The sequence below is a fragment of the Citrus sinensis genome, chromosome 8 (assembly GCF_022201045.2).
Source record: "Citrus sinensis cultivar Valencia sweet orange chromosome 8, DVS_A1.0, whole genome shotgun sequence".
NCBI lineage: Eukaryota > Viridiplantae > Streptophyta > Magnoliopsida > Sapindales > Rutaceae > Citrus > Citrus sinensis.
Genome location: NC_068563.1, coordinates 23,045,757 through 23,071,049, shown reverse-complemented (window position 1 = coordinate 23,071,049; position 25,293 = coordinate 23,045,757). Strand labels below are relative to the sequence as shown.

At 31.0% G+C, this 25,293-nt stretch overlaps 3 protein-coding genes across 6 annotated transcripts; all 3 read left to right on the top strand.

Annotated features, from left to right (window-relative positions):
- The first annotated feature begins 483 nt into the window (after positions 1-483).
- LOC102626243 (uncharacterized) lies at positions 484-3,120 on the top strand. Its single transcript, XM_006487777.4, has 4 exons — positions 484-754; positions 878-979; positions 1,799-1,959; positions 2,594-3,120. Exons 1-4 carry the CDS (start codon positions 676-678, stop codon positions 2,699-2,701), a joined length of 450 nt encoding a protein of 149 aa, XP_006487840.2. The 5' UTR covers positions 484-675; the 3' UTR covers positions 2,702-3,120.
- A 1,953-nt stretch (positions 3,121-5,073) lies between these two features.
- Positions 5,074-7,875, top strand: LOC102625954 (uncharacterized). Its single transcript, XM_006487776.4, has 4 exons — positions 5,074-5,261; positions 5,390-5,491; positions 6,225-6,385; positions 7,530-7,875. The coding sequence occupies exons 1-4, from the start codon at positions 5,183-5,185 to the stop codon at positions 7,635-7,637; spliced, it is 450 nt and encodes a 149-aa protein (XP_006487839.2). The 5' UTR covers positions 5,074-5,182; the 3' UTR covers positions 7,638-7,875.
- A 3,172-nt stretch (positions 7,876-11,047) lies between these two features.
- On the top strand, positions 11,048-16,743 carry LOC102625293 (uncharacterized). 4 transcript variants are annotated; one of them, XM_006487775.4, is made up of 4 exons: positions 11,048-11,228; positions 12,775-13,012; positions 13,975-14,222; positions 16,104-16,743. In XM_006487775.4, the coding sequence occupies exons 2-4, from the start codon at positions 12,775-12,777 to the stop codon at positions 16,440-16,442; spliced, it is 825 nt and encodes a 274-aa protein (XP_006487838.2). In that variant the 5' UTR covers positions 11,048-11,228; the 3' UTR covers positions 16,443-16,743. The 4 variants fall into 4 exon arrangements, with proteins under 4 accessions (XP_006487838.2, XP_015388644.2, XP_006487837.2 ...); XM_015533158.3 differs by having other exon boundaries at positions 11,051-11,228; positions 12,731-13,012; positions 16,101-16,743; XM_006487774.4 differs by having other exon boundaries at positions 11,052-11,228; positions 12,770-13,012; positions 16,101-16,743.
- Positions 16,744-25,293: the final 8,550 nt, after the last annotated feature.

The following is a 25,293-nucleotide window of genomic DNA, read 5'->3' as shown; positions in this document are numbered from 1 at the left end:
TTTTTATTAATTTTAATTTAAATTATGTGAATAAAAATTATTAATAATAGCAACACAAATGAAATATTATTATTGATAATATAGTACAAAATTAATATTTTTTTAGAATAAAATATTTATTATTATTAATTAAATAAATAATTAATATTTATTAAAATTAATGTTTAATATTATTAATTTAAATATAATATTTATTTATTTTTATCTATTAAATTTAATAAAACAAATATGATATAATTATTATTTTTAATAAATATGATATTATTTATTTTATTAAATATGATATTATTTATTTATTTATTTTTATAAGGATAAAATGAGAAGAGGGAGAGTGGATTCCCACTCCCACCTCTCCCATGAGAGTGGAAATCCCACTCCCCATTCTAAAATTAGATAAAATCCATAAATTTTTACTCTCACTCCTCAATTTTTTAAAGTAAATAAATATTAGAGTAGGAGAACCTACTCTCCACACTCCTCATTCTTAAAAGTAAACACTGGCTGCACTCCCATTCTTGAAAGTAAACACTGGCTAAAAGTATCGTACCTCCCTTAATTAACGGTTTATTTTAGATGCGGGCTTTTGTCTCCTTTTCATGATCATCAGGACACTCGTTTACTCACTAGCTGCAGGCCTGCAGCTTTCAAGTCATCATCGTCATCTTCGCTGAAGCCATGAACCGTCAGTTGTTATTATTGTTCACTTTTTATGTTCTGGTTTCTTCCATTCAAGCCATAGATTTCACATACTGCGGTCAGTGTCAGTTTCTTCAATCTCAGTCTTTGTTTCCTTTTTTTTTTCTCCTCCTTCATTTGATTGGATTTTCAAGTTCGTTTTAAATTCTGGGTTTACTTTAATTGAGGTTTTTGTTTACAGATGATGAAGAAAATTTCCCTGTAAAGGTTCAACAAATTAAGATAATTCCTGACCCTGTAGTCACAGGCAAGCCAGCCATCTTTAACATCTCAGCTGTTACAGGTAATTTCAATTCCCTTTGTTTTAAGCTTTGTCAATCTTGTTTATTTTATTTATTTGCTTAATTTACGCAAATTTTTGTAGTGCTTTCTTAGACCCTTAAGCTCGGAATTTATTATTGAGCACATTTGTGAAGAAATAGAAAGTGGGCCATGCTTTGAAAATGAGCTGTGCGTAGGAAAATTGCATACCAAGATCTTAATATTCGTCAGCAATTTTTTTTTTGTTTTGAAAATACAGAAGGTAAATTTAGTAGAAATGATGGAATGCAAATATAATAATACAGATGAATGAGTGATTATGATAATGGGTATATGTGGTAACTAGTAAGATTATTCTAATTGATGGTTCTTGACTGTAAATTGCGAAAGACCAAAAAATCTCAATTAAAATTTTGCGTTCTATAGTAACAATGGCAAACTCTCGTTGTAGTAACTAGTTAGATTTAGGATCTTTTCAAGTCTAAGTGGATTGTTTGGTGGGTTCAAACTGCATAATTGATAGGCAGACCCTGCTTCCCAGCTGGTCTTGAGTCTCAAACATGGTTTATGACCTTTCATTTCTCAAGCATCCACTTAGTTTCATGACATGATGCTTTAAGATTGTAATCTGAGTTCAGAACTGTCAGTTGGGGCTCTTTGATGCATCAGATAAAGATTTTTTACATCTGGAGCAGCCTTGGCATTCTCCATCCATTCTCTTATTTTACGGCTTCTTCTTGCTTGGATTGGTACATGTTTATGAGGCCGCTTTTGTGATTACAGTTCCTTGACTTGATTGTCGGGGTTTCATCAATCACTGTTCTGTTTGCCTTTTGTACAGATCGATCTGTCTCTGGTGGGAAAGTTATGATAGAAGTTAGGTACTTTGGGATTCGTGTCCATTCTGAAACCCATGACATTTGTGAAGAGGTATCTTGTCCCATCGAAGCAGGAAACTTTGTGCTGTCCCACGCTGAGACTCTGCCTGGTTACACTCCTCCAGTAAGTTCACTTGACGGGGATTAATACTCGTGAGCTTTTAGACCAACCTTGGCCACACTCAAACTTTTTAAATAAAGACATTTCTAATTAAATATTGAGCACCAAAGCAATTGTGCGCTGACACTAACTGATAGGCCTTGGTCCTCGTTGCAGGTGTTAAAGGGGTGGTATGGAGTGGGGCTATATATGTTTAGGTTCCATTCAGATTTATGAAAATAAAAATCTTCCAGTTGCTGATTGTTTCATTTTCTCAGTCCCTACACATGTTGCTGCCCCTTGTTAGCCTTCTTTTGTACTTAGTCTCTCCTTTGCTGCTATTGGTTCTTAGAGACAGAAAGGAGATTAAAATGACTACAAAAATTTCTTTTTCTGCTTTTTAAGTTGTATATGAAGGTCTTTGGTTGTCAGAGTAGAAACTAATGAGGGTGATAAGTTATAATTGCCAATCATAATTCTAAATTTTGGTTCTCAGCCTAGCAAGAATGTTTTAGACATCTTGTATATCTGGTCATTTTTGTCCTTTTAATTTAAACTTACTTATTTCGCAAGGTGTTTCGTTTTGGCATCATTTGTTTCCTCTGCAATACGAAATGTATTAGCAAATGGCATTTATGTCTGGCTATGATTTCTACAGGGGGTCTACACGCTTAAGATGAAAATGATAGGCAAGAACGGTTACCAGCTGACTTGCTTTAGCTTCAAATTCAAAATTGGTTTTGGTGCTCTGGTGTCTGAGAACTAAAACTAGAAGTCCCTGCTACAGGACTATGATCCCTCACGTTTCGAGTGTCAAGTACATCCTTAACATGGCAGAATGAGAAGGTAAAAAAACGTGTGCTCTATGCGGCTGCTAGTATATTTTTAGTTCTGTGTTCAGTGGTCTTTGATGCTGTAATATTCTTGCAAGAATCACATCTGTGTGTTGCATTGCTTCTCAAGGGTAAAGATGTCAATAGACGTGATTCATGAATGGTGATTATGGCTCTTTTGATCCTTGAACTTGAAGTAAATAAGTCGCATTCCCCTTACTTTTATGAGTAAATACTAGACGTCACCACATTGAGTGTTAATTGGAGTTTCAATTACCACCTATTCCTTTACTCCTTGTAAATCGAAACTCTTGAAATTTCTTTATAAAATTTGCAGCATTATAGCAGTTCAGTCCCTTGTATTGTGTTTTATATTCTCCAGTCCACCACGTATTTTTAATTTTCTCCCTGAAATTTGGCAAAAGCGTTAAATTAATTAATTAATTATTTTTTTAAAAGATTATCCCTAAATTAAATGTGAGTAGATAAAATAACTTGTCTGTATATAGTTAAAAGATAATAAATAATGTACATTGTTACTGTACTATTAATATTACCCAACTGGATGTGGATGGCCTCACAATCACATGACTCTAAACGATAATATTGGCAAGAGTTATTTACTAGTGAGTGAGAATTTTTCTCCTAATTTAATATTATTTTAAAAAAAAGGATGACACTCATGATTCGGTGATTGGATCAGGATTCTTTCTTAATTTAATCATGTCCTGAGTAAATAACTTAATTTTTGATTGGTTATTAATAAATAAAAAAGTAAAAAAAATTAAAATTTATCCATACACTACCACTAAAAAATACAGAACAAAAAATCCTTAAAAGCTCAGTAATACTCAGATCAGGAGAGGAATATAGTCACGGAGATCTCTTGTTTTGTAAATGAGCACATAAATTGTTTTTGAGATAAGTATACCCTTTGATTATAATGTCTAACTGCTTTTTATTAATGGTTATAATAAATTGGACGGTTGGAATGAAAAGAGAAATTGGAGTTGTGCTATTAACGCACTAATAATAATCCCTATTATAAAAACCCATGTTTTGCTGTTTACAATTTTACCCCTAACAAAAATTACTGCATGAAAAAATGCATTCTAATTTTTGCACCCACGCAACACACGTTTTATCCTTCTTCCAAACTATTTATTACACCCATGCTAGTGAAGGAGACTGAAAATTATTTTCTAGGAAAAAAAAAGATCGTTACAATGAAGACACTTGCAAATATTCGTTCTTCTCAATCTTTTTATTTTACCTGCTTAGATTTCAAAACTCTACAAATATATAGTCATCTCAATTAGTAATTGACATTCGAACTTTGCCAAATCCTATTAGTGCCTATCTAATATGACTTATTTAATCGTAAAAGTTCTTTTCAAAGTTTTCATTGTTGTTTAGTTTTATTTTGAGTAGAGTTTTTTTGGAGATTGAAAAAGTTTTCTCTCTATTAATAAAAGCTCAAATTTTCAACTTCTTAAGAGTAGATGTTCAAGAATTCTTTTTAAAAAAATTAAATTGTTTAAAATACCCATTACTTATTTTATATTCCTATTTCATTTATTTTATTACATAACTTTAAAAACTTATTTATTAATATAATTTTATAATTTTTAATAAGAACTCTTGTTGACAATCGAAAAATTAAATTTTCTTTTGTAAAAATTCTACTTATAAAAATTCAATTAATAAAACATCAATTATAATTGGCTCTACTTAACAAAAAAAACACAATAAACAAAACTTGGGTCATTTCGTTTGGCGGCCCAAATGTCTTGTGACCCACAGAATCAAGACAACCAAACTCAGTTTCCAATCAACTTTCAATTAACTTCAAACCCATTTGCAAACTCTTCAAACCAACTTTCCGTTTCAACCCCTAACAATTTTTGTCAATTTTGGTAAGAAACTGTAACACCACCTGCCCAACCGATCTCTCAACAAAGTACATTAAAAAAAATTCGGACGTACAACCTTATCTTATGATAAAAAAATTTTTAATCAGATTCTCTCCTAATTTTAATTTTATATTAAGTAAAAAATTTAAATAAGGATTAATGATTAATAAATATAAATATAAAAATTAAATTATACCTATCATTATTGCTTAAAAAAATAAACATTTAAATAAAAAACTCAAATTATCCGAAGACGATTTTAATCTTAATTTTGTAAGCAATGCACCCACCACAAATTTTTATTTTTTATTTTTACTTTTTCCAACAATACAGATGGCCAAGTCATGTTGCTTCAAGCAAGACCCTTTATTTATGAGATCCTGGGCTTTTGTCTCATCATATCATTATCATTACTTAAGGGCACTCGTTTGCTTACTCCCGTTGCTGCAACTCTCAAGTCGTCGTCGTCGTCGTCGTCACTTCATCATCTTCGCTGAAGCCATGGACCGTCAGTTGATGCTGTTCGCTTGTTTTCTTCTTCTAGTTTCTTCCACTCAAGCCATAGGTGTCAAATACTGCGGTCAGTGTCGGTTACTTCAAATCTCAGTCTTTGTTTCTTCACTTAGTTTTTCAATTTGATTGCATTTTGCTGTTTCTTTTGAAGTTTTAAGTTCTGGGTTCACTTTAATTGAAGTTTTTTGTTTGCAGATAAGAAGAAAAACTACGCTGTAACGATTCAGCAAGTTAAGATAATTCCTGATCCCGTAGTCACAGGCAAGCCAGCCACCTTTAACATCTCAGCTGTTACAGGTAATTTCAAATTCTCTTTGTTTTATAATCTTTTGCCAATGTTGTTGATTTAATTTATTTGCTTAATTTACTCATTTTAGTGCTTTGCTAGACCCTTCGGCTCAGTATTAGGTATTATATTGCCTTGTTAGACCCTTAAGCGTTGCTTAGGAAAAGTGCATATCCGAAAGATAATATTTGAGGAAATGAGAGATGTAGATGAGTGATTGTGATGATCGGTATGTGTGGGGAGATTTATTCGGTCGCGACATCTATTCTAATTGAGGGTTCTTGACTGTAAACTGCGAAAGACCAAAAGATCCCGGCTAAAATGTTACATATTATTATAGTAACATTGAAAATCTCTTGTCCTAGTTAGATGTGGAACCGTTGCTGGTCTACACAAGTTCTGTTGCTAGGTTTTGGTTCAATCTGCATAATCAACCAGCAGACCCTGCTTGCTTGGTAGCTGGTCTCGACCATGGTTTCCTGTATGAAGCTGTAGATTGTTTGAGTTCAGATTTTGGTAAATCATATTCAATTTGAGAATTCCAAACTGTTGGTTGGGGCTCTTTGATGCATCGGATAAAGATTTTTCACATCTGGAGAACCACAGCATTCTCGATCCTTTTTTTTTTTTCCAGCTTCTTATTGCATGGATTAGTTGGTTTATGAGGCTGCTTTTTGTGATTACAATTCCTTGATGTGATTGTTGGAGTTTCATCAAAGCTGTTTTGTTTGCATTTTTATATAGGTCAAGCTGTCTATGGTGGGAAAGTGGTGATAAATGTTGCTTACTTTGGGGTACCTGTCCATCAAGAAACCCGTGACGTTTGTGAGGAGGTATCGTGTCCCATTGCAGCAGGAGACTTTGTACTGTCCCACACCCAGACTCTGCCTAGTTTCACTCCTCCGGTAAGTTTCACTTCACCAGTATTTATATTCATGAGCTTTTAGACCGACCTTGGACACTCACAAACTTTTTAAGTGAAGACTTTCTAATGAAAAATTGAAACACCCAAATTAATTGTACACTCACATTACTGATAGGCCTTGGGCCTTGGCGCTGGTGGTAAAGTGGTGGCGTGGAGTAAGGTTATGTTGGTTTTAAGTCCCACTCAGATTTATCACAAGAAAAATCTTTCAGTCGCTGATTGTTCCATTTTTCCCTTAACGTATTTTTCCCCTTTTGGTTTATAGCTCAATCCTTCTTTTCTACTCTATTATTTATCTTTGCTGCAATTGGTTTCCCGAGACAGAAGGGAGAAATGAAATGACGGCAAAAATTATTTTTCTGCTTTTTTAAGTTTATGAAGTTCTTTTGCCGTAGACATTTATGGTTAGAGTAGAAACTAATGAGGGTGACATGTGCCTCTCAATTTTTTAATTTTTTAATTGGGCCTAGCAAGATTATTATAGACATCTTTTATATCAAGTTGAATTTTCCTTTTAATTTAAATTTACTTTCACAAGGTCTTTCATTTTGGCATCATCTGTTTCATCTGGAAATGCTGCATTAGGCAACGTATGACAAAAGTGCATATATAATTGTTGCACTTACACATCTTATATTAGAAATAGAACCTCTTTCATCATCGTGTTTTTTTTTTCCCGCCCGGGGGGGGGGGGGGGGGGGGGGGGGCCGGGGGTAGTTTGCATTTATAAAAAATTAAAAAGTTTCTTCTTGCAGTTCTAATTAAAAATTTATCTGGCTTCTCCTTGTCTGGCCCATTTCTTTAGATTAACGATTAGCTTGCAGATGGTTAACTAATGATACAATGTTGTTGCATATGCAACTTCTCCTGTTTTTGTTAGACTCTTTGTTCCAATCAGCAGGATCTTAGTAACAGCAATAGCAACATAACTTCGATCACCCAGCCCGAGTTCGATAAATATAGCTAATGAAAATGTTAGGGGAAAAAATATACTCATTACTTTTTCTTTATTACCAAAATCAACCAGTATAAGAAACACTAACAGTGTCCTTCAAACAATTACTTATCTTGTTTTCTTTACGCATAATTTTTTTGGGTGCTTAATCTGGCTGCGGTTTTTACAGGGCTCCTACACACTTAAGATGACAATGGAGGACAAGAACAATGAAGAACTGACTTGCTTTAGCTTCAACTTCAAAATTGGCTTTCATTCTCTGGTCTCTGATAGTTAAAAGTGCCCGGTACCGTATTATGATCTCTTGCGTTTCGAATGGTCAAGTTCATCCTTAACACCAACCCAATGTAAACAAGTGTGCGCTCTATGTGGCTGCTTGTATATTATTTTAGTTCTGTGTTCGATGGTGTTTGATGTTGTAATATTCTTGTAAGATTCGTATCTGTAATCTGTGTTCTGTCTGTGTGTTGAATTTCTTCTCAAGGGTAAAGACGTCAATGGACTTGATTCGCGAATGGTGACTATTGCTCTTGTGATCCCTGAAAGTTATCGAGTCATGTGATCCTGTTGTTCCATGCGTGGCACGTATGTTCTGTTTTTGCAACGTGTGGAGATCTATCTAATCACAGACTCATACTTCATTTAAAAGGGTAAAAAAATTGTAATAATAATAATAATAATGATAATACAGCACGTGTAAGATCAAATCTTATAATATTTTTCCTGGAAGTGAGATTAATTGTATTCTAAAAATTATTGTGAACATTTTAATTGTAGTAAAAATTTTATTATAAAATTTTTTATCATATAAATTATTAATAAAGACATAAATTTTAAAATTTTATTTTTAACGAGGAAATTAATATTTTGAAAAAAGAAATTTGACTATGAAATATGAGAGACTTTTTATTTTTTCAAAATAAAATAAAACAAAAGTATTGTAATATAACCTTTTTTTTGTAGCCCTTGTTGCTCTCCTTCTTGGCCTTCTTCTCCATTTTTTTTTGGTGGTATTTATAATTTTTTTTATTATTATGATGTTCTCATTGCATATTGTTTTGAATGTTCAAAATTTATCACAAGATGGAGATTTTCTTAAAAAAGTTTTTAGTTTTGCTTTACATTTCAAAAATTTATACATGGTTCCGCCTCTTGCCTACAGTAACTTCTTAGAATAGCTCCCTGTATATGCTTTATATATGTCTACACACACACACACACACATATAGATATATATATATATATATATATATATATATTGTGAAGTGAAGTAGAAGAGAAATATCTTTGTTAAATACCTGTGTAATAGGCAGAAAAGTGATTTAATCCTGGAGCGAAAGGAGTGATATTATGTTCACATTTGGAGTGTGAGTAGGTAATGCCAATTTGATTTCATTTAAACTAAATCTTGTTTCATTTTTAAACCAATTGTGTATTGTTATATTTACATTATTCGAAATCTTGGACTAAATTCAGAGGACAAAAGTATTCTAGTTAACAGAAATAATATTTATGAATGTTACTTTTTTTACCATTCAAATAATATTGGACCCCTCACATCTTCTTAGTACAAATGACAGTTTATGCGTTCTGTTTAAAAGTCTGTAGTCATGTTATTATTTTATTTTATGGGCATTAAAATTAAGACCAAATACAAAGGTTAATTTCATCATGTGCGAATATATTTACAAGTCATTACTTTAAATAATATTATGCAATTAGCTGTTAGCAAGCTTACAACTTCTAGTTCTAATGTTTTGTCTAATATTTAGGGTGCGTTTGAGATTGAAGTTGGACAGCTGTAACTTAAAAAATTACAGTGCTAAATTTTTTATAAATACTAGTTGCTGTAACTTGAAAGTTATGTTGATATGATTTTTCACTTGTATCATGCAAAATCTATTAAACCTTTAATAATTTTATCAAAATTATTATTTTAAATTTATATTTACTACAAATTATTAGCTTATATTTTATAATTATAATTTTTTTTAACAACTGTAACTTAAAAGTTACAACACATCAATCCCAGACACATCTTATCTATCAACGAGTTATTATTATTCGCATTTTTCTTCCATTCAAGCAGGGGATATCATCTACTGCGGTCAGTGCCAGCTGTCACTTGCAATCTCAATCTTTGTTTCCTTATATTTATTGTATTTTCTCAATTTGATTGCATTTGATTTTTTTATTAATTATTGTTATTTTCTCTTTCATTGTTATGGTGTTTCTTTTAAGTTTTAATTAAGGTGGTGTTTTGTTAAAGAAATGAGAGAAAAGAAGTGAAAATGAATAATTTATTTTTTTCTTAAGTGTGTCCTTATATCAATTTCAACTAAATTAAATGAAATGTTATTCTACAATTAAGTTAGGACTCGTTTGTTAAATGTCTTAAGTAGGCCTTGTTTGTTAAACGTCTTAAGTCTAGTATTTTATAAATTTAAGATCTTTTTTAAAATTTAATTGTTTGTTTTTTGTTACTTATGTATAATGTTCCTACATTCACATTTGAATAAGAAAATAAACTTTTTTGACTTTTATCTAAATAAGTTTGAATGAGAAGTAATTTATTTTATTTACAAGAATATAAATATCAAATAACCATATTTTAAAGTGATTTTATTCATAAAAACAAATAAGATACCACTTATATTCAAATATTTAAAAAATAAAACAAATATATCATTCGAATATTCCTATTCATAAACATTCAAGCTTCAAAAAAAAAATTATATCCATTTATATTTCAAACAAAAAATAAACACTGCCCTACTCGAAGGTTTCAATGGAAAAGTTATTGGGACAATAATGTATTATCTAGACTTTTAATAAGATGACTTAAAATATTTCCAACACTATATAGATGATAGATATATGAAATAGTTTTCCAAAACTATACCAGAGCTGACATGCTTCATTAATTAATAAATAATGTAGAACATACTTCACTCTGCATCACTTGCACTAAGAATAATCAAGTCAAAATAATAATTTTTATAACTACACCTCTATTAAGTTATGATATCATCATAATAATAAATTCATTTTGGTCCTATTATTATGACTATAGGGAAGTTTTAATGTAATTAATTAATTTATTTTAAAAGTACACGTGGCAGAATTTGATTATCTTTTAATATAATTTATATTAATTATGTTAAATGTGACAATTAATAAGGGAGTTGCATATGTCAGCTGCTGATTGTTGTCAATATTTTAATATTTTTTAATATTAAGAATTTTGAAAATAAATAGTTATTTTAAGAAACTATTTATCTTAATTATTTATTTATATAAATTATTTAATTAATACATATCAATTATATTAAATTTAATAATAGCAATTACATTTTTTTATTTAATGCATACATATAAGTAAATAACACTTGCCAAGTGTTATTATTTAATAAAATAAAAATATTTTTTTTGATAATCAAAAGGGGCAAATTAATTATTTGCATTATAATCAAAATATTACGTCTAAACTGATTTATTAATGGAGCAATTTTTGTATTTATTTAGTTGAGATATTTAATTTGTATCTTAAATAATTTAACATCTAATTAATAAAAATAAAGTCAATTACTGTTGTACACACGACAATAATTAACAGAGGCTTGTACATTTTTTAAATATTAGAGATTTTTTTTGGCTAATTTCCCAAAACATTGGAGTTTAAGTTTCATTTTTCCAATTTTCTCCTATTGTCATTTTACTTTACCCAAACTGGCACGGGTTACGTAACCCGAACCCGGTCGTCACGATTTAATAAGACCGAGTATGGTAGCCGGATCGACTTTCTTCGTTCTGCCTCATCTCTCCCTGAAGGAAGAAGCAAAAATATAAAACAAAAATATCGAAGAAGGTAAGGCGAATTCTTGTTGATTTCTTTTTTCAAATTTACGCACCCCGTGTAATTTTTAGTGCTTTTTAGTTGTATGTTCATCTTTTTTAAATGGATTATTTTGATTGTATGTTATTAATCAGTTCAGTTCAGTATTTTGTTAAATTTAGGTTGTGTGTGAGTTGCTTGATAAAATGCCACAGAGAGAGTATATAGGCTATGTTTTGTTTGAGATTGAGGTGTTGTAGCTTTTAATTCGCAACTGTTTACTAAAAAGTTGTGTAGAAGCATAGCGGTTATGAACCTAGCCTTAGTCATGTGCACGGTGTACCGAGTATAATAAATAATATGTGTGATCAAATGTGTATGAATATTCAAAAATTTTTATGTTTATGGATTTTTCTTGCATGCGTTTAAATGTTGGCGTTTTAGCTTTTCTGAATTAGCAATTTGGGTTCTAATAGATCTTTTGCCTTGACAACTGTGTTGTCCATTTGATAATATATGTAATTGTTTTGAATTGCCGTGTTCACTCTGATGTATTGATTAGAAATGGTTTCAATTGCCTTGTTTAGAATGGAAGACAGACTTTTTAAGTTTTAACTTTTAGTGAGTGAATGTTTGAAATTGGATTGTTCTTATTGATTGCAAAAATAAAAAGTTAAAACTACCACAGAAAAGAGCGGTTGATTGGAATTTCATAGGTTTAAGGAAGCAGACTGGAGTATTTTTGAAATTGTTACCAAATATATATTTAGTGCACCCTGAAGTTTGTTTAATCGAAATTGACTGGAGTTGTTCTGAAGGATTTGAATACATGATGAAATGATGAGAAGCAATCTGAAGCCTTAACCGTTCATTCTCCAAACAAAGCAAATAGTTGCATCTATGTAAGAACTGTTTTTTGTATCACGAAAAATTAGATCATGCCATGTTACTACGTTATAAAACATCAAATTGAAATCCCCGTGTCAGGACATAATTTTGCTGCACTGTGTTCATGTTTATTCTGTTTCATTTGTACGGGACATGGTGCCTTTTGTTCTGACTTTTTGATCTGGAGCAGTTGCATGAAAGAAAATTGTGGAACTTTTTTTTTTTTGTGTTGGGGGAGGGTGGGGGGGGGGGGGGAGGTTTCCTTATAGGAGATCAAATCATCTTTGCTCTTCTCTTTGGGGTTGCCTCTTAATTTTCTACTGTTCTTTTGGAATATCTTGATTCTTTGTATTGTAACTCTTGATATGTCTTTAGAGGAACAGCTGTTGTTATACTCCTATGTACATCAACTTTTGCCTCTTGGATTGTTTGCCTGTAAAAATTTTCGCTTTGCTCGAAGAATTATAATTTATCTTTTCTTAAATTCTTATTTAATGTTGGATTTGAAGTTTGAGCTCAATAGCTCTCCATCACCGAATTCAGAATCATCTGAATGAAATATTTCTTTCATTACTGAGAGATTGGTGATGGCAAGATTTACTGATTTGTGCTGTTAATTTATTGGATCTATTTCCTGTGACTTTCAGTCCTGTTAGGTTCTCTACTGAACTTGATTTGCCAAATAGTGCAGATGAGACGGCAGGGACAATATGCAGATCCTGGTGCCAATACATATGGTGCTGGCCGTATGCAGCATATGCCTGGTCAAAGGATGGAACAGAATTCTGGTCCTTTTCAAGGACAGCTGGAGGCCTTCACTCCTGAGAGAGAGCAACCATATGTAACTTCAAAATCAGAGAGACAATGGAGATGGGAAAGAGATGGGTCAAAAGTGTCCAACTCAATGACACCTCAAATGTTTAATGAAGGCATGTTTATACCAGATCTCTCTCATTTTTTCTTTTTGGTAGAGGCTTCTTGTGTGTTAGGAATGCTCAATCTCACACAAAATTTTCACTCAAGAACTTCTGCTTAATATACTTAATTGTTGTAGAGAAGTCGAAGATTCATAGTTTTAATAAGACGCGTCGCATATACATTTTTTCATGTCTGAAGTCGAGGTAATCTGCAGCCATGATGATGTAGGTTTAGATTATTTTTTAATCTTCTTACGTTTCTTATTATTTAATCTTTCATTTATGTGTTCTGAGCTTCATAGTATATTCATAGTTGTTGAGAGTTATTAGAAACTATGTGAAAGTCAGTAATTGAAGTCCTTTTTCACTTTCAGTATCTTATACAATCTTTTGGTGGCTATATTAGGATTCGGTACCTTGACATCTCACATTTTCTTTTTTTAAATAATGAAAGCCAATATAATTTGCTTTGTACTGTTCTTGAGTACAAGAAGCAGAAGCATCCTTTTTGTATGAATGGAGGGCTTTTCTTTTTTTATTCTCCCCTCTCTTTTGTCTAGGGTCATATAGTTTTTGTTAATGTATTGCAAATTAATGTGCTAGGGAGATTTTTTCTCTTTGCTTTTGTTCTCCTCATATTTAACCCTGTGTGTAATTTTCTTCATTTTATGACAGATTTTGATAAATGGCACTTAACTATTTTGTATTTAATCTAAAATTCACTTGAAGTTTTATTTAAGAAAAGAATGCTACTGATAAAGCATTAAATTTTTCAAAAATATTTAACTTCTTTCTTTTGGTTGCATTTTTTACTTTCCATTACGTTTTCTACGTGATTAAATTAATAGCTTTTGTTCACACACCCGAGACATACTTGTAGTTTATGAAGGACTAAAGGTTAGATATGCCTCAAATGTTCTTAAAAAGTATGCTGTAAACTTTAATTCCTAGGATTCATGTCTACGGTGATGTAGGTCAAGGGGTTGATTCTTCTAGATCATATTTTCAAGGTCAGAGGCCAGATGCAAAACTAGCTTTAGAGAAACAAAACAATAGTGATCTGAGATCTCGACCTCATGAAGAAGATATGGATGTTGGGTATGAGAACAAGCCTTTGTCGCAAACTTTTGAAGGTCTTGAGCAGAAATTCCTTGATGACATAATGAAACTAGCTAAAGAACAGAGTGATGCTGAAGATGCTGAAAATGCTAGACATAAAGAGGTTTGTATGATAATGAATGTGCTTCTTTCCTTAGCTATTAGCTTCATCTCTTTTGTGATTTATTTATAACTGCAGTTTCCACAACGAGGAATTTCTTGCAGAAATACATTTGATGGTTTGTTGCTGAACATATTGAACCAAAATTTCATGAAAAAAAATTTGATGTAAGAAAATGAAGTAGAATTTTCATGAAAAATAGATTTATCCTTTTGTAAAGATAAGAATAATAGTTGCAAGATACCTCCTTTTTCTTCATTGATCTTAATTGCAGGGAGTTTTGCCCTTTTCTTTTCTTTTCGGGGGTTGGGATGGCGTGGGGAACCTGAGTGGAAGACCTAGTCCACTATATGCCTGTAATATGTTTTTTAGATTAATGGTAGGGATCCCATCATTTGAGCCCCAACTGATGCGGCAGTCTGTACATCAAATTAGTTATTAACCACATTAGTGTAATTATTAATGTTTAACATGATGGGGTAGTTACAAATAAGCTGCCACATCAGTTGGGACTCAAATGTTGGAATCTCTAACATTCTTCATAATTCTTCCAAAAGTTAAAAGAATTTCAGAAAACAATAATGTTTATGCTGGATAATTGTGGTTAGCGTATGTCAAAATATGGAATTTACTTTTTTTTTTCGTTTTTTTTTTAAGGGTGTTTTGTTGTATGGCAGCTTATTAAGGTTAGGTTTATAACCAGTATGTTATAATTAAAAAGGTTTGATATTATGTGGAATTGCTTCTTCTGCAAATTGCGTTGTTCGTTTCCTAGACTGGATTGCTTTGAAAATTACATAACGTGCTACTCACCTGAAGCCCCCTGAAACCATAAAATTGAAGAAGTGATGCAATTTTCTTATCACAAAAACCAAAAGAATTAGTGACAAATTTTTTGTGTTTGTTCTACTAGTAGTTGTCAGTCCTGCATTGTTTATCAACACCATCCTATTATCTTTGTAAGAAATAATCTGGGAGCCATTAAAGAAGTGCTGAATTTTTTAAAGTCCTGGATGTGATTTTGCTTCATCAGGTTATAGCTTCTCAAACCTGTTGTGGTTTCAGGGCAAAGTGAATTTTATTAACCATCTCTGTGCTTACAGGGCCCCATTTCTATCCTTCTACGGGCAGCACAGAGCAGGTTGCCCTCTTTATTCCTAGTATCATCCCTACTTTGGAACTTTTTGTTCTATTTGACTGTTCTGCAAATAAACTAAAAACATCATGTTGTCATAGTTTTTAAGTCTATGGTATATTCCGAAGTTGACACCTATTATAAGAATCCCCCTAGTTTGGTGAACATGATTTCTAAAAAAGAGTTCAACACTAATAGTTAGACACTTTTATATAGTAGTTTGACCAGGTCTCTTTGCTACCTCCTGCCAATTGAAATGCTGGCATTCTTGCCTCTGAAAATCTGGTGAACATAATGCCAGAATCGACTCAACTCTTATCACAGAGCCTCTTTATCTGCCTTTGTGCAGTGCCTGTTGTTATAAATTCAGGAGAACATGTAGTAAGCATGAGTTTATGGAATGACAACATTGAGTCGCTCAATCTTATAAACATCTTCTAAATCTGATGTTTTTCTAGGTTGCTGGATTCTAATATGAAAGTGCCATGTAAGATGACAATGCCTTAAACTGCTTTATGTATAGTTTCTGGAAGGTCTGTTCATCTATGAAGATTGTGTGACATGGATATTTTCTGCTTTAAGAGAATTGTAAAAAGTTTATCATTGTACTATTATGTCCTTGATCTGTTGGGAATTTTGGCCTTGGTGTTTGATTTTTTATCCATTGTAAGGTAGTAGCAAGCTGACCAAATCTTCCAACCTTTATTTATGCCTCACACGGTGATATCTCATTTTTTCTGTTTCAGAAGATAAAAGCCATCAATGCTCAATATGAAGGACAACTAGCTGCTCTTAGAGCCCGGCATGCGAGTCGGAGAGATGAATTCCTGCGGAAGGAATCACATGCACGACAACAGCAGTACCAGCAAGCCATTATGGACCATTTCCCAAACAGTGGCATGGGTCCTGGTGATCCTCATGGTTATGGAGGTACTGTTGGAGAAGCATACCGATCGTACAACTCAGATTATTATGACACATACAGAGAGCGGGCTCGTTTCCTTGGGGATCCTAGGGATCAAGGGTTTGAGCCCAGAGGTCCATATCCTGGAGGCCGAGTTTATGATACCGGCTCACGCTACTACTAGATGAGTCGTTTTAGATTTGCATAGCTTTCTATTGTCTCAGCATCCAGGTATCTTCATCCCTACTTAAGCCGGTTTTACTAAAAGTATTATGGCTGAAATTTCCGTTGATGCCTCAGCAGCGTTCTGCTGCTTGTTTCGTCTTGCTTGTAATTTTAATTAATTAATCAATTTTTTTTTTTTTTGGGTTCATGAAATTAACAACTTTGAGAATGTCATCATTGTACATGTTACATATCGGTAAGAGTTTGGTAATTGACAAAATTAGTATCAATGATCCTGATCAATGGAGGGGTTTGTTGGATTTGGGAGTTAGAGACCCATTGATTCATACAAGTCATTATCTAAATACTGATTATGCCTTCCTGTGGCGTTGATTAGTTATAATTGTTTTATTTTCGAGCAGCATATAAATTTTAGTTGATTTCCTTCTAAACTTTGATCGCCATCACTGACATTGAGGGGCCGAATAATAGAACTTCAATCTTAGACGGGCCAAATAGAAGGTTCGGAAAATCTTATATTCAAGTGCCGGCCCCTCTTTAACTTTTAGTAGTTAACCTTATTTACTTGTACATTTCTTTTGTGACATTTTAGATTTGTATCAGGTTATGATAATATATTGAATTTTTCATTAAATATGATTTGATTCGACATTGATTGTAATTATTTTAAATACTAAATGCTTCCAGGAATTTTTCTTTTTTAATTATGCTTCGTTGTCACGCTAATTTTTCAAGATCAGGATTCAGCGAGTTTTTTTTTTTTAAAAAAATAATATTGTCATTGTTGGTTACTGGGAAAAAAAAATAAGATATTTAGTTCAACTCATAACAGCATTAAATCCAAATTTTATTTTTCATGTCATTGCCCGTTACAACTCAATGGTATTGGTATGTATTTAATTGTGTCATGGAATCTACTCTTAATTGTTGGTAATTTCTTTTAATACTTTTAAAACTAATTGTTGCCAAAAAAAAGAAAAAAAGAAACTGTAACACAATTATTGCATCTCAATATCTCAGAGGATTTGGTGAGTGGGACGATGGGGTCTCCTCTCAAAATCATACTCATGAGCACACAATTTGTGGGTATCCTTCTGTTTAGTGTTGTCATTTTTCTTTTTTCTTTTTTCTTTTTAACTTCGTACGCTTAAAAACTACCTCATGTATTAAAAAAGATTAAATAATTTCTTCAAAATTAGTATAGAGTAGGAATCCAGTAATAAATTATCCTTCATTCAGGATAATCTCATAAATATCATGATCTATCAGATTATTAGAAGATCGACAGACAAAATCTAGTAACCTGACGGTGCTTAAGTGACGGGTACAAGACTCCTAAAATACTGTAGTCATAGCTTTTTTTTTTTTTTGTATTTTTAATTTTCCATTTTGATATAAACACCTACTTATGTTTCTCAAATAGAAAATATACTTAAATTAGATTACCGGAGAATTCTTGATTTAGTAACTTTAGTGCTATTTATTAATTCGTGATTTTGCAAGTGATCAAACATTTAGAATTCATTATATATAATTTTAGATACAAATCTCGAAAATTCAACAGAAAATTAAAATAAGTAAATAAATAAAAACTCTTGTAGACATCATCGTCCGAAACTTGAGCTCAGGATTTTGAATCCATCAAAGTTTTATATGCACAAAGTTATATATGCATAGGGGAAAAAAAAAGAGAAAAATTGTACCCTTTAATTATTTCTTTTATTTTCTACTTTTCCTCACATATCTCTTCATCTTTCTTAACAGGAAGCTGAGAAACTCTCACTAGGTTGTCGTGTCTAACACTGCAAGATCGCTTACATGAGAAATTAAACGTACCCTTGTAACTATTTTTGGGCAGCAGCTTGGTGCTCTTCCTACTAGAACTTGTTTTGGTGCACTCTTTAAAGGCCACCAAAAAGGGGTCTTGATCATGATGCTTCATCATGTTCATCATCATGAGACCTTTTCTTGAAGAACTTCTTGAAGGAGGACGAGGAGGAGGAGGAGGCTGAAAGGCACATGGAGGCAAGGGGATTTGTATGTCATGCAACACTTTATTTGTACTAAACCTCCCGCTGCTTCCCTCCGGACAAGGCGGCGGCGGCAGCTTCGAGAAGAGATGATGCTTGTCCCCGTCGCCGTCGCAGCTGTGTTGGCGCTGCCTTGTGATCGCCTTGGAGACTCCAGGCTTGTTTTCCCACGAGAAGGGAACTTCGCTAGTTTGGTTCATTTTTTTGATGGTTGCATTTCTTTCTTGGGATGAAATCGCGAGAAGTGGGATTTATATAGGAAGGTGGGAGTATTTTCTACGCATGGGGTTGTGTATAAATGTGTTATATATGATTGCGCGCAATCTTGTTTGTGAGCAACTTAGTAGTAAATTAGGGCTATAAAACGCGTACAGGGGGAGGTGAGGTGACTTGCTGACTTTGTTGGTAATTAAAGCTTTTTAAAAGACTGAACCGAAGGAGAAAAGAGACAATTGAATTTGGAGAAAATAGACCGAGTCCATATGAAGTCTACATCATGGAAAATTGAGAGGTTTGATAATTTGCGATTTCAGTATTATTGACTGGGGGAAACTTATGGTGCAACTATGGTACCGTGTCACAGTTGTATCTAGTCGTTGGATGTTAGTAGACTCTATTAATTTAAATACATCCAACGACTGGATGCAATTATAACACGGTACCACAATTACACAGTAGACTGATCCGACTGACTGAGCTCGGGCTCATCTAACTAAAGATATACTTATCGTCATTGAAGAATAAAATGGGTTGTTTACATAAAATACTGAGGGCGTTGCTAAGGTGCGTCGGCTGTACCGTGCATTCGTCATTAATTTTTTTAATTTATTGTTCGTTAAAGAGAATTTCGTTAATGATGACAATATTATCGCGTTACGTGCAACACGTTCCATAACATGCATATTACATGCCAATATAAATTATATATATAGATAATGTGAGTATTTGCTATTAATAACAAAAAGAATTGTCACTAATAATGAAAAAGACTGCAGCAAATTGCACTTTAATCACTATCGCCATGCTTGCCGACCTATATGGTTAAAGAAATAACATCTGAAGCCCAAAACTTTATGTGGTTTTTCAAGGAAGGACATGATTTTCCCTTTTAGATCAAATAGGTCCCCCAACCCATTTGAAAGCCATATTCTCGTATATGGTCAAAGTCCATAACTCCATACCATGTGAGTAATTAATTAAGCTGTATCATAATAGTCACTGTCTGTGAATAACTTAGTAGTTATGCACATAATTATTGATAGGAGTCGATCACTGTTTAATATTCTTTTAACTTATTGTTGGACATCTCGCTTTATTATTGAAGTTGAGGATTCGATTCCCTCTATGCATATTGTAAGATTAAATTTTATTTTCTTTGAGAATATATAATTTTAGACTAAACTTTAAGTACATCGGGATGGATCCCGACAACCGTCCAACGCATACATAAGTAGATGTGTAATGTGATATTAATTATATAAAAAAAAAAAAGGTCGATACGGACCTATTTGAACAAATGAACAAACTATGACGGACCTCATATATAAGTTTCGAATTATGATAAACTGAGAGGAATTGTAACCAGTTTTATCACGTAATGTCATTTTAAAATCAAGTATTTAAAAATAAAATGAAAAAAAACTGACAAATATCAATTTGAAAAATCCCATTTGTTTCTCAAATCACTTGGGGGAAACGCAACAGTTATCTAAAATTTGAAGGTGATATTGATATGTAATATTATTATAAGCATATGTTAATATTAGTCACAAAGAGCAATTTGATGTGTTTCTTTTTGCTATTCTTTGAAAGCAATTGCTACGTACACGATAGAGAGACCACTAATCTATTTGAAAATATTTATAGATACTTCCAAAATGGATTCAGCATTTTTCTCCAGAATTTACCTATATATATATACATATATATATAATTGCCACCGTACACACGTGAAAAATGAGAACTTGCTGCCTCTCACACAAGCTGGCATTATTGTTAAATTAGTTCAACAATTGTGATATATCCTAAATTTTGTTTTTAATATTAAAATAATACAAAATATGACCATCATGAGAGTAGACAAAAAAAAGCAAAGACGCAGCCTTCTAAATTAATAATTTATTATAAGGGAAATTATCTCTGCACTTTTAGATAACCACTATAAAATTTTGACTTATTTTTTACCCCAAATTCTTTCTCTTATAAACTTATTTCAATCAATCACTTCGATACCAAGAATTTAAATAAAATACCTATTTTACCCTTAAATTGATTAAAAAACTATTTTATCTTACAAAATTTTTAAAAATAAAAATTATAATTTCAAGAATATATATGAATTTAATAAAATAAATAAATCTCAAAATTCAAGATGTTAATGTTTATAATTATAATTTTAACTGATAATTGTTGTAATTATAATTTTATTATTATTAAAATTTAGTTTAGACTATTTTTATTTTGGTGATTGATTTAAAAAATGAAAATTGTTTGATAATTGTGATTGTATGATTGATATAAAAAAAAAAAACAAAAATAGAAAACATTTGAGATAGTATTTCACGTTTTTTAGGTCAAAAGGATTGATTTTATCAATTAATTAAATGGTACTCACACATCCAATTTTTCAATAATATTTTATCAATTAATTAAATGGTAACTATAATTTCTTTATCTTAAAATCTTTTAGGGTAAAATAGTCTTTTAACTCATTTAAGGATAAAATAATTATTTTATTTAAATTCTTATTGTCAAAATAATTAATTAATATAAATTTAAAAATAAAAGTGGTGCAAAGAATATGTTAAAATTTAGTCTTATTTAGACGTACATATGACAAAACAAAGGTAGTGGAAATGTAATTTCTCTTATTATAAAAAGTTATTGGTGGGGACAATTTGAACGTATTAAATTTCTTTCTACACCCACATAAAATAAATATATTAGTTATTAAAATTAAAACTTTTTCAATCTCAAACTTAGGTGGCCTTTGTTTTTTAACTTAATGACTTAAAGTGACTTAACTTAATTAATTAAGTTAATTAGAGGTGTTTGTTTTTATAACTTAATGAGACTTTTTACTTAATGGAGAATTTTGAATTAAGTCAATTACTTACTAATGTCAAAAATATCCATGTTTCATAATTTATTTTTCATGTCTATCCCAAAACTCACCCATAGACATTTATCCCACATAAAAATATCCATGTCTTTTCTTTCTTATATTATATACAATAAAATTTAAAATTTATGATATTTTATCTATTAAAATTCTAAAATCATTATGTATTCACTTGAATATAATTTTACTTATAAATGTTAAAATATTGTGGTATTTAATATATTATTTATTTGACATTCAAATTTAATAAGGATACAAATGTAAAAGTACATATTTTCAGCTTTTTCAGTAGAAAAAAACAAACAACTTAATACTTATTTTCCGAGATTCAGACAAAAAATAAACATATTATTCAGATTCAGACATTTAGATCTATTCAGAATTCAAACTAATTCAGGTCTATTCAGATTTCAGACAAAAAAACAAACGCCACCTTACTCTTCACTTATTTTTCTCTCTACTTTAAGATTTGTATTTTCTTTATCAAATAATATTATTGGGACTAAAATAAAATATTATTTTAACAAAATTATTTATTTATCAATAAATGAATTTTATTAACTTATTTATAAATGAAATTTTATTAATTTAAAAATAGATTTTTATAAGAAGAGTTTTCTTGGTATATGTACATACTTAAGGTAAAAACTTGTTTAGTCCCAATATTTTTTAGGTTAGCTCCTATTATTCGCTATATTTTTTAAAATATCTGAAAACTTCACTGCCATTAAATTATTGATGCCCTTGCAATTATTTTTTGTTCCTTTTGGTTTGATTTACAATATTACCCTCTTACAATAATGTTTCTTTTTCTTACATCAATAAAAAGAAAAAATTAAATTACCAATTTAGCCCCCAAAAAACAAAATAGAAACAAAAAGAACATATAGTAATTTTTGTAGAACATCTACTAAAGAGTTTATATATTAATTTTTTTTATTAATGTCCAAAAAATTAGTAATTTAATTTCTTACAATATTGTGAGCCTTAACAAAAGTTAATATATATTTTTTGTTTTTATTTTATTTTATTTTTTGGAAATACTATTATTTAAATAATAAGAATGAAATGGGTGAATACATCAAAATTTAGGATTAAAAAGGACAATTTCCCTTTATATTTTTATTGGGCCAAAATAATTTAAATTTATTTTATGCATTTAGTAAAATTATTAATTTAGTACACTGACCCAAGTTTGGGATCAGAAGATTTTATTATTTAATTAAAATTATTAATTCATCCACTATTTTATTCATGGAGGTTTACTGGAGTTTGAAAATTATGTACAAAATTTTTAATTTCTTTTATAAGATTAAAAAAAAAAATAAATGGTCCTTATCGTAAATTTCCCTCCGAAACTTCCTCATGTTGGCCTTTACGAAAAATTGGAGACCTTCACCCCATACCACAAGGCAACTTCGTGTGAAAGAGGCACATACGCGTCTCTCTTAACAGCAACTTTAGTACAAAAATTTCGGTATACGAAACGGCCAAAGACTACATTTATTAAGTGATTGATTCATGTGTCTTCAATAATCGTGAACAAACAACAATAAATTTTTCAATAATCATGAAAAATATCAATAAATAAATAAATTTGGTGCTTAAATGTGGACGTCTCGATATGATTAAGATTTTTTTTTTATCTGGATTTTTCAGAGCTTTTAAAAATTTTATAATATATGTTTTTTAATGATAGTATATAAATATAATTTTATATCAAAGTGAGGAATGAGGATTCCGTTAAAATATAAAAAGTTACAGATTTCAATTTGTTGGAAACCTGACCTACTTTTTTTTTGTTAAAATAAAGATATTCTTAATAGAAAAAAGTTAGATATAACTATAACTAGTCATGAATCGCATTGTACTTGTACATAAAGAATTTAAGAAAATAAAAACGAAAATTCAAACGTTTGGAATACGTTATTAATCAATTGATTCAAAAAAGATTAGCCTATCAATTTTATTCGATGACATCTGTATATAAAAAATGACATGGTCAAGGTATTGACTTGAACAGTTGAACCTCTAGTAGAAGTCAAATAGAATGCTATGACCAGCCAATCCAATCAATTACGGTATCAAGATACAGTGATCTATTCCTATCAAAATTGATATGCAATTGATGTATTATCACAATATAATAGCGTGTTTGGGGCAGCTGCTCCCTATGCCATATTCTAAGAGAATATTCTCTTAAAATATGTATGGGGAGCAGCTGTGCTGTCACAGCGCAGCTGTCCCAAACGCGTCTTAAATATATTTTAAATTTTTAAGATATGCAATAATAATATAATATTGATCCATTAATTTTGTTTATCGTATGGATAGAGTTTGTATTTCTAGTGTTATTGTTCGATCAATGAACAATTGGTTATTTTCGTTTTTTTTTTTGGGTCCTTTTTTAGCCAAATTAGAGATAGCCAACGGAATATTTTTTTTTTCAACATAAAAAGAAAATTGTAAGACTAAAGAGAATTAAAACTACAGAAACATTGATTATGAGTGCGAGTAAGTAAAATTATTAATTACTTATTGTATATACGGTTCTAGCGTATATCTAATGGGACTTAAATGTCACATTTATTGACATGGAAAAACTTCAGAAAAAAAAATTAAGTAAATAACAGAAGAAATTTTTTAGTTCGATTTCGACACGATATTTGTTAAGCAAATATGTTCACAAGAATTGCCTAATACAAATCTACTTCATCTTTTTATTTATAAAAGTTTTGCATATAAATTACCCTAAGCAGATATGAATATTCTTCTCAACATCTTCTTAGTTGTCATGTTATTATTATTTCTTTTTTTGATAAACAGATGTCAAAACATAAAGTTTATCATTGGATTGGGATCTTATCCTTCTAGAAAAAAAAAATCTAATAGCAGCCTAATTTTCATCCCATCTATGTGAGCGGAGTTTGAACCTCTGATTTCTTATTTTCACGCAATAGCTTTTATCAATTGAATAAACTGGCCCCCACACTTTGCTAATGTCCTGATAGCATAATGTTTTTGTAAACATTATATCAGGTTCATCCAGTAATTTTTTATTTTTTTTTGGAGAAGCATCTAGTAATTAAGATAATTACATGATAACTTGAGAAATCATTATTGTCTCTAGAAAGAAGACTGGCAATATCTAAAGGGGGATCATCCCACCAATATTGGCCAACATATCTGCATCAGCATTTGATTCTCTATAAGTATGTGTTACTCAAAAATTCATAGAAGCAAGCATATGTCTGCAGATAAGCCATCAGTTACTCAAAATCAATGGAGGCTCAAATTAAGAATTTTAAATGTGTGTGTGTGTGTGTGTGTGTGTGTGTGTGTGTCGGCATCTTTCTACTAGTTTACTTGATTTATTTTTCTTTTCTTTTTTTTTTATAACCTCGACAGAAAGGAAAAATTTATTGATAAAATATACATCTAGAAAATGGGAGATATAAAAATTCTAACCTCTTAGATAAAATAATTAGCGTAGACCCGTATTACATGCCTGTTTACTAAAATGTTCTAAATATTTCTAATATATGCTATAAATCTAAAGTCTATATGTATCGATTCTCAACAACAAGACCTTAATTATCCCTTGTTTATCTTCAATTACCGGTAGGAAGTCAATTTTCAATTGGGCACGTAATCAAAGAGGAAGTCAGAAATTCAATTTATAAGAGACTAAGGTAACA

Excerpts from the sequence above, each read along its gene's own strand:
- LOC102625954 (XM_006487776.4), top strand. The coding sequence starts at position 5,183 with ATGGACCGTCAGTTGATGCTGTTCGCTTGTTTTCTTCTTCTAGTTTCT. Across the intron at positions 5,262-5,389 it reads CATAGGTGTCAAATACTGCG|ATAAGAAGAAAAACTACGCT; the intron begins GTCAGTGTCGGT and ends TTTTGTTTGCAG. Across the intron at positions 6,386-7,529 it reads TGCCTAGTTTCACTCCTCCG|GGCTCCTACACACTTAAGAT; the intron begins GTAAGTTTCACT and ends CGGTTTTTACAG.
- LOC102626243 (XM_006487777.4), top strand. The coding sequence starts at position 676 with ATGAACCGTCAGTTGTTATTATTGTTCACTTTTTATGTTCTGGTTTCT. Across the intron at positions 755-877 it reads CATAGATTTCACATACTGCG|ATGATGAAGAAAATTTCCCT; the intron begins GTCAGTGTCAGT and ends TTTTGTTTACAG. Across the intron at positions 980-1,798 it reads TAACATCTCAGCTGTTACAG|ATCGATCTGTCTCTGGTGGG; the intron begins GTAATTTCAATT and ends CCTTTTGTACAG.
- LOC102625293 (XM_015533158.3), top strand. The coding sequence starts at position 12,775 with ATGAGACGGCAGGGACAATATGCAGATCCTGGTGCCAATACATATGGT. Across the intron at positions 13,013-13,974 it reads ACCTCAAATGTTTAATGAAG|GTCAAGGGGTTGATTCTTCT; the intron begins GCATGTTTATAC and ends ACGGTGATGTAG. Across the intron at positions 14,223-16,100 it reads AAAATGCTAGACATAAAGAG|AAGATAAAAGCCATCAATGC; the intron begins GTTTGTATGATA and ends TTTCTGTTTCAG.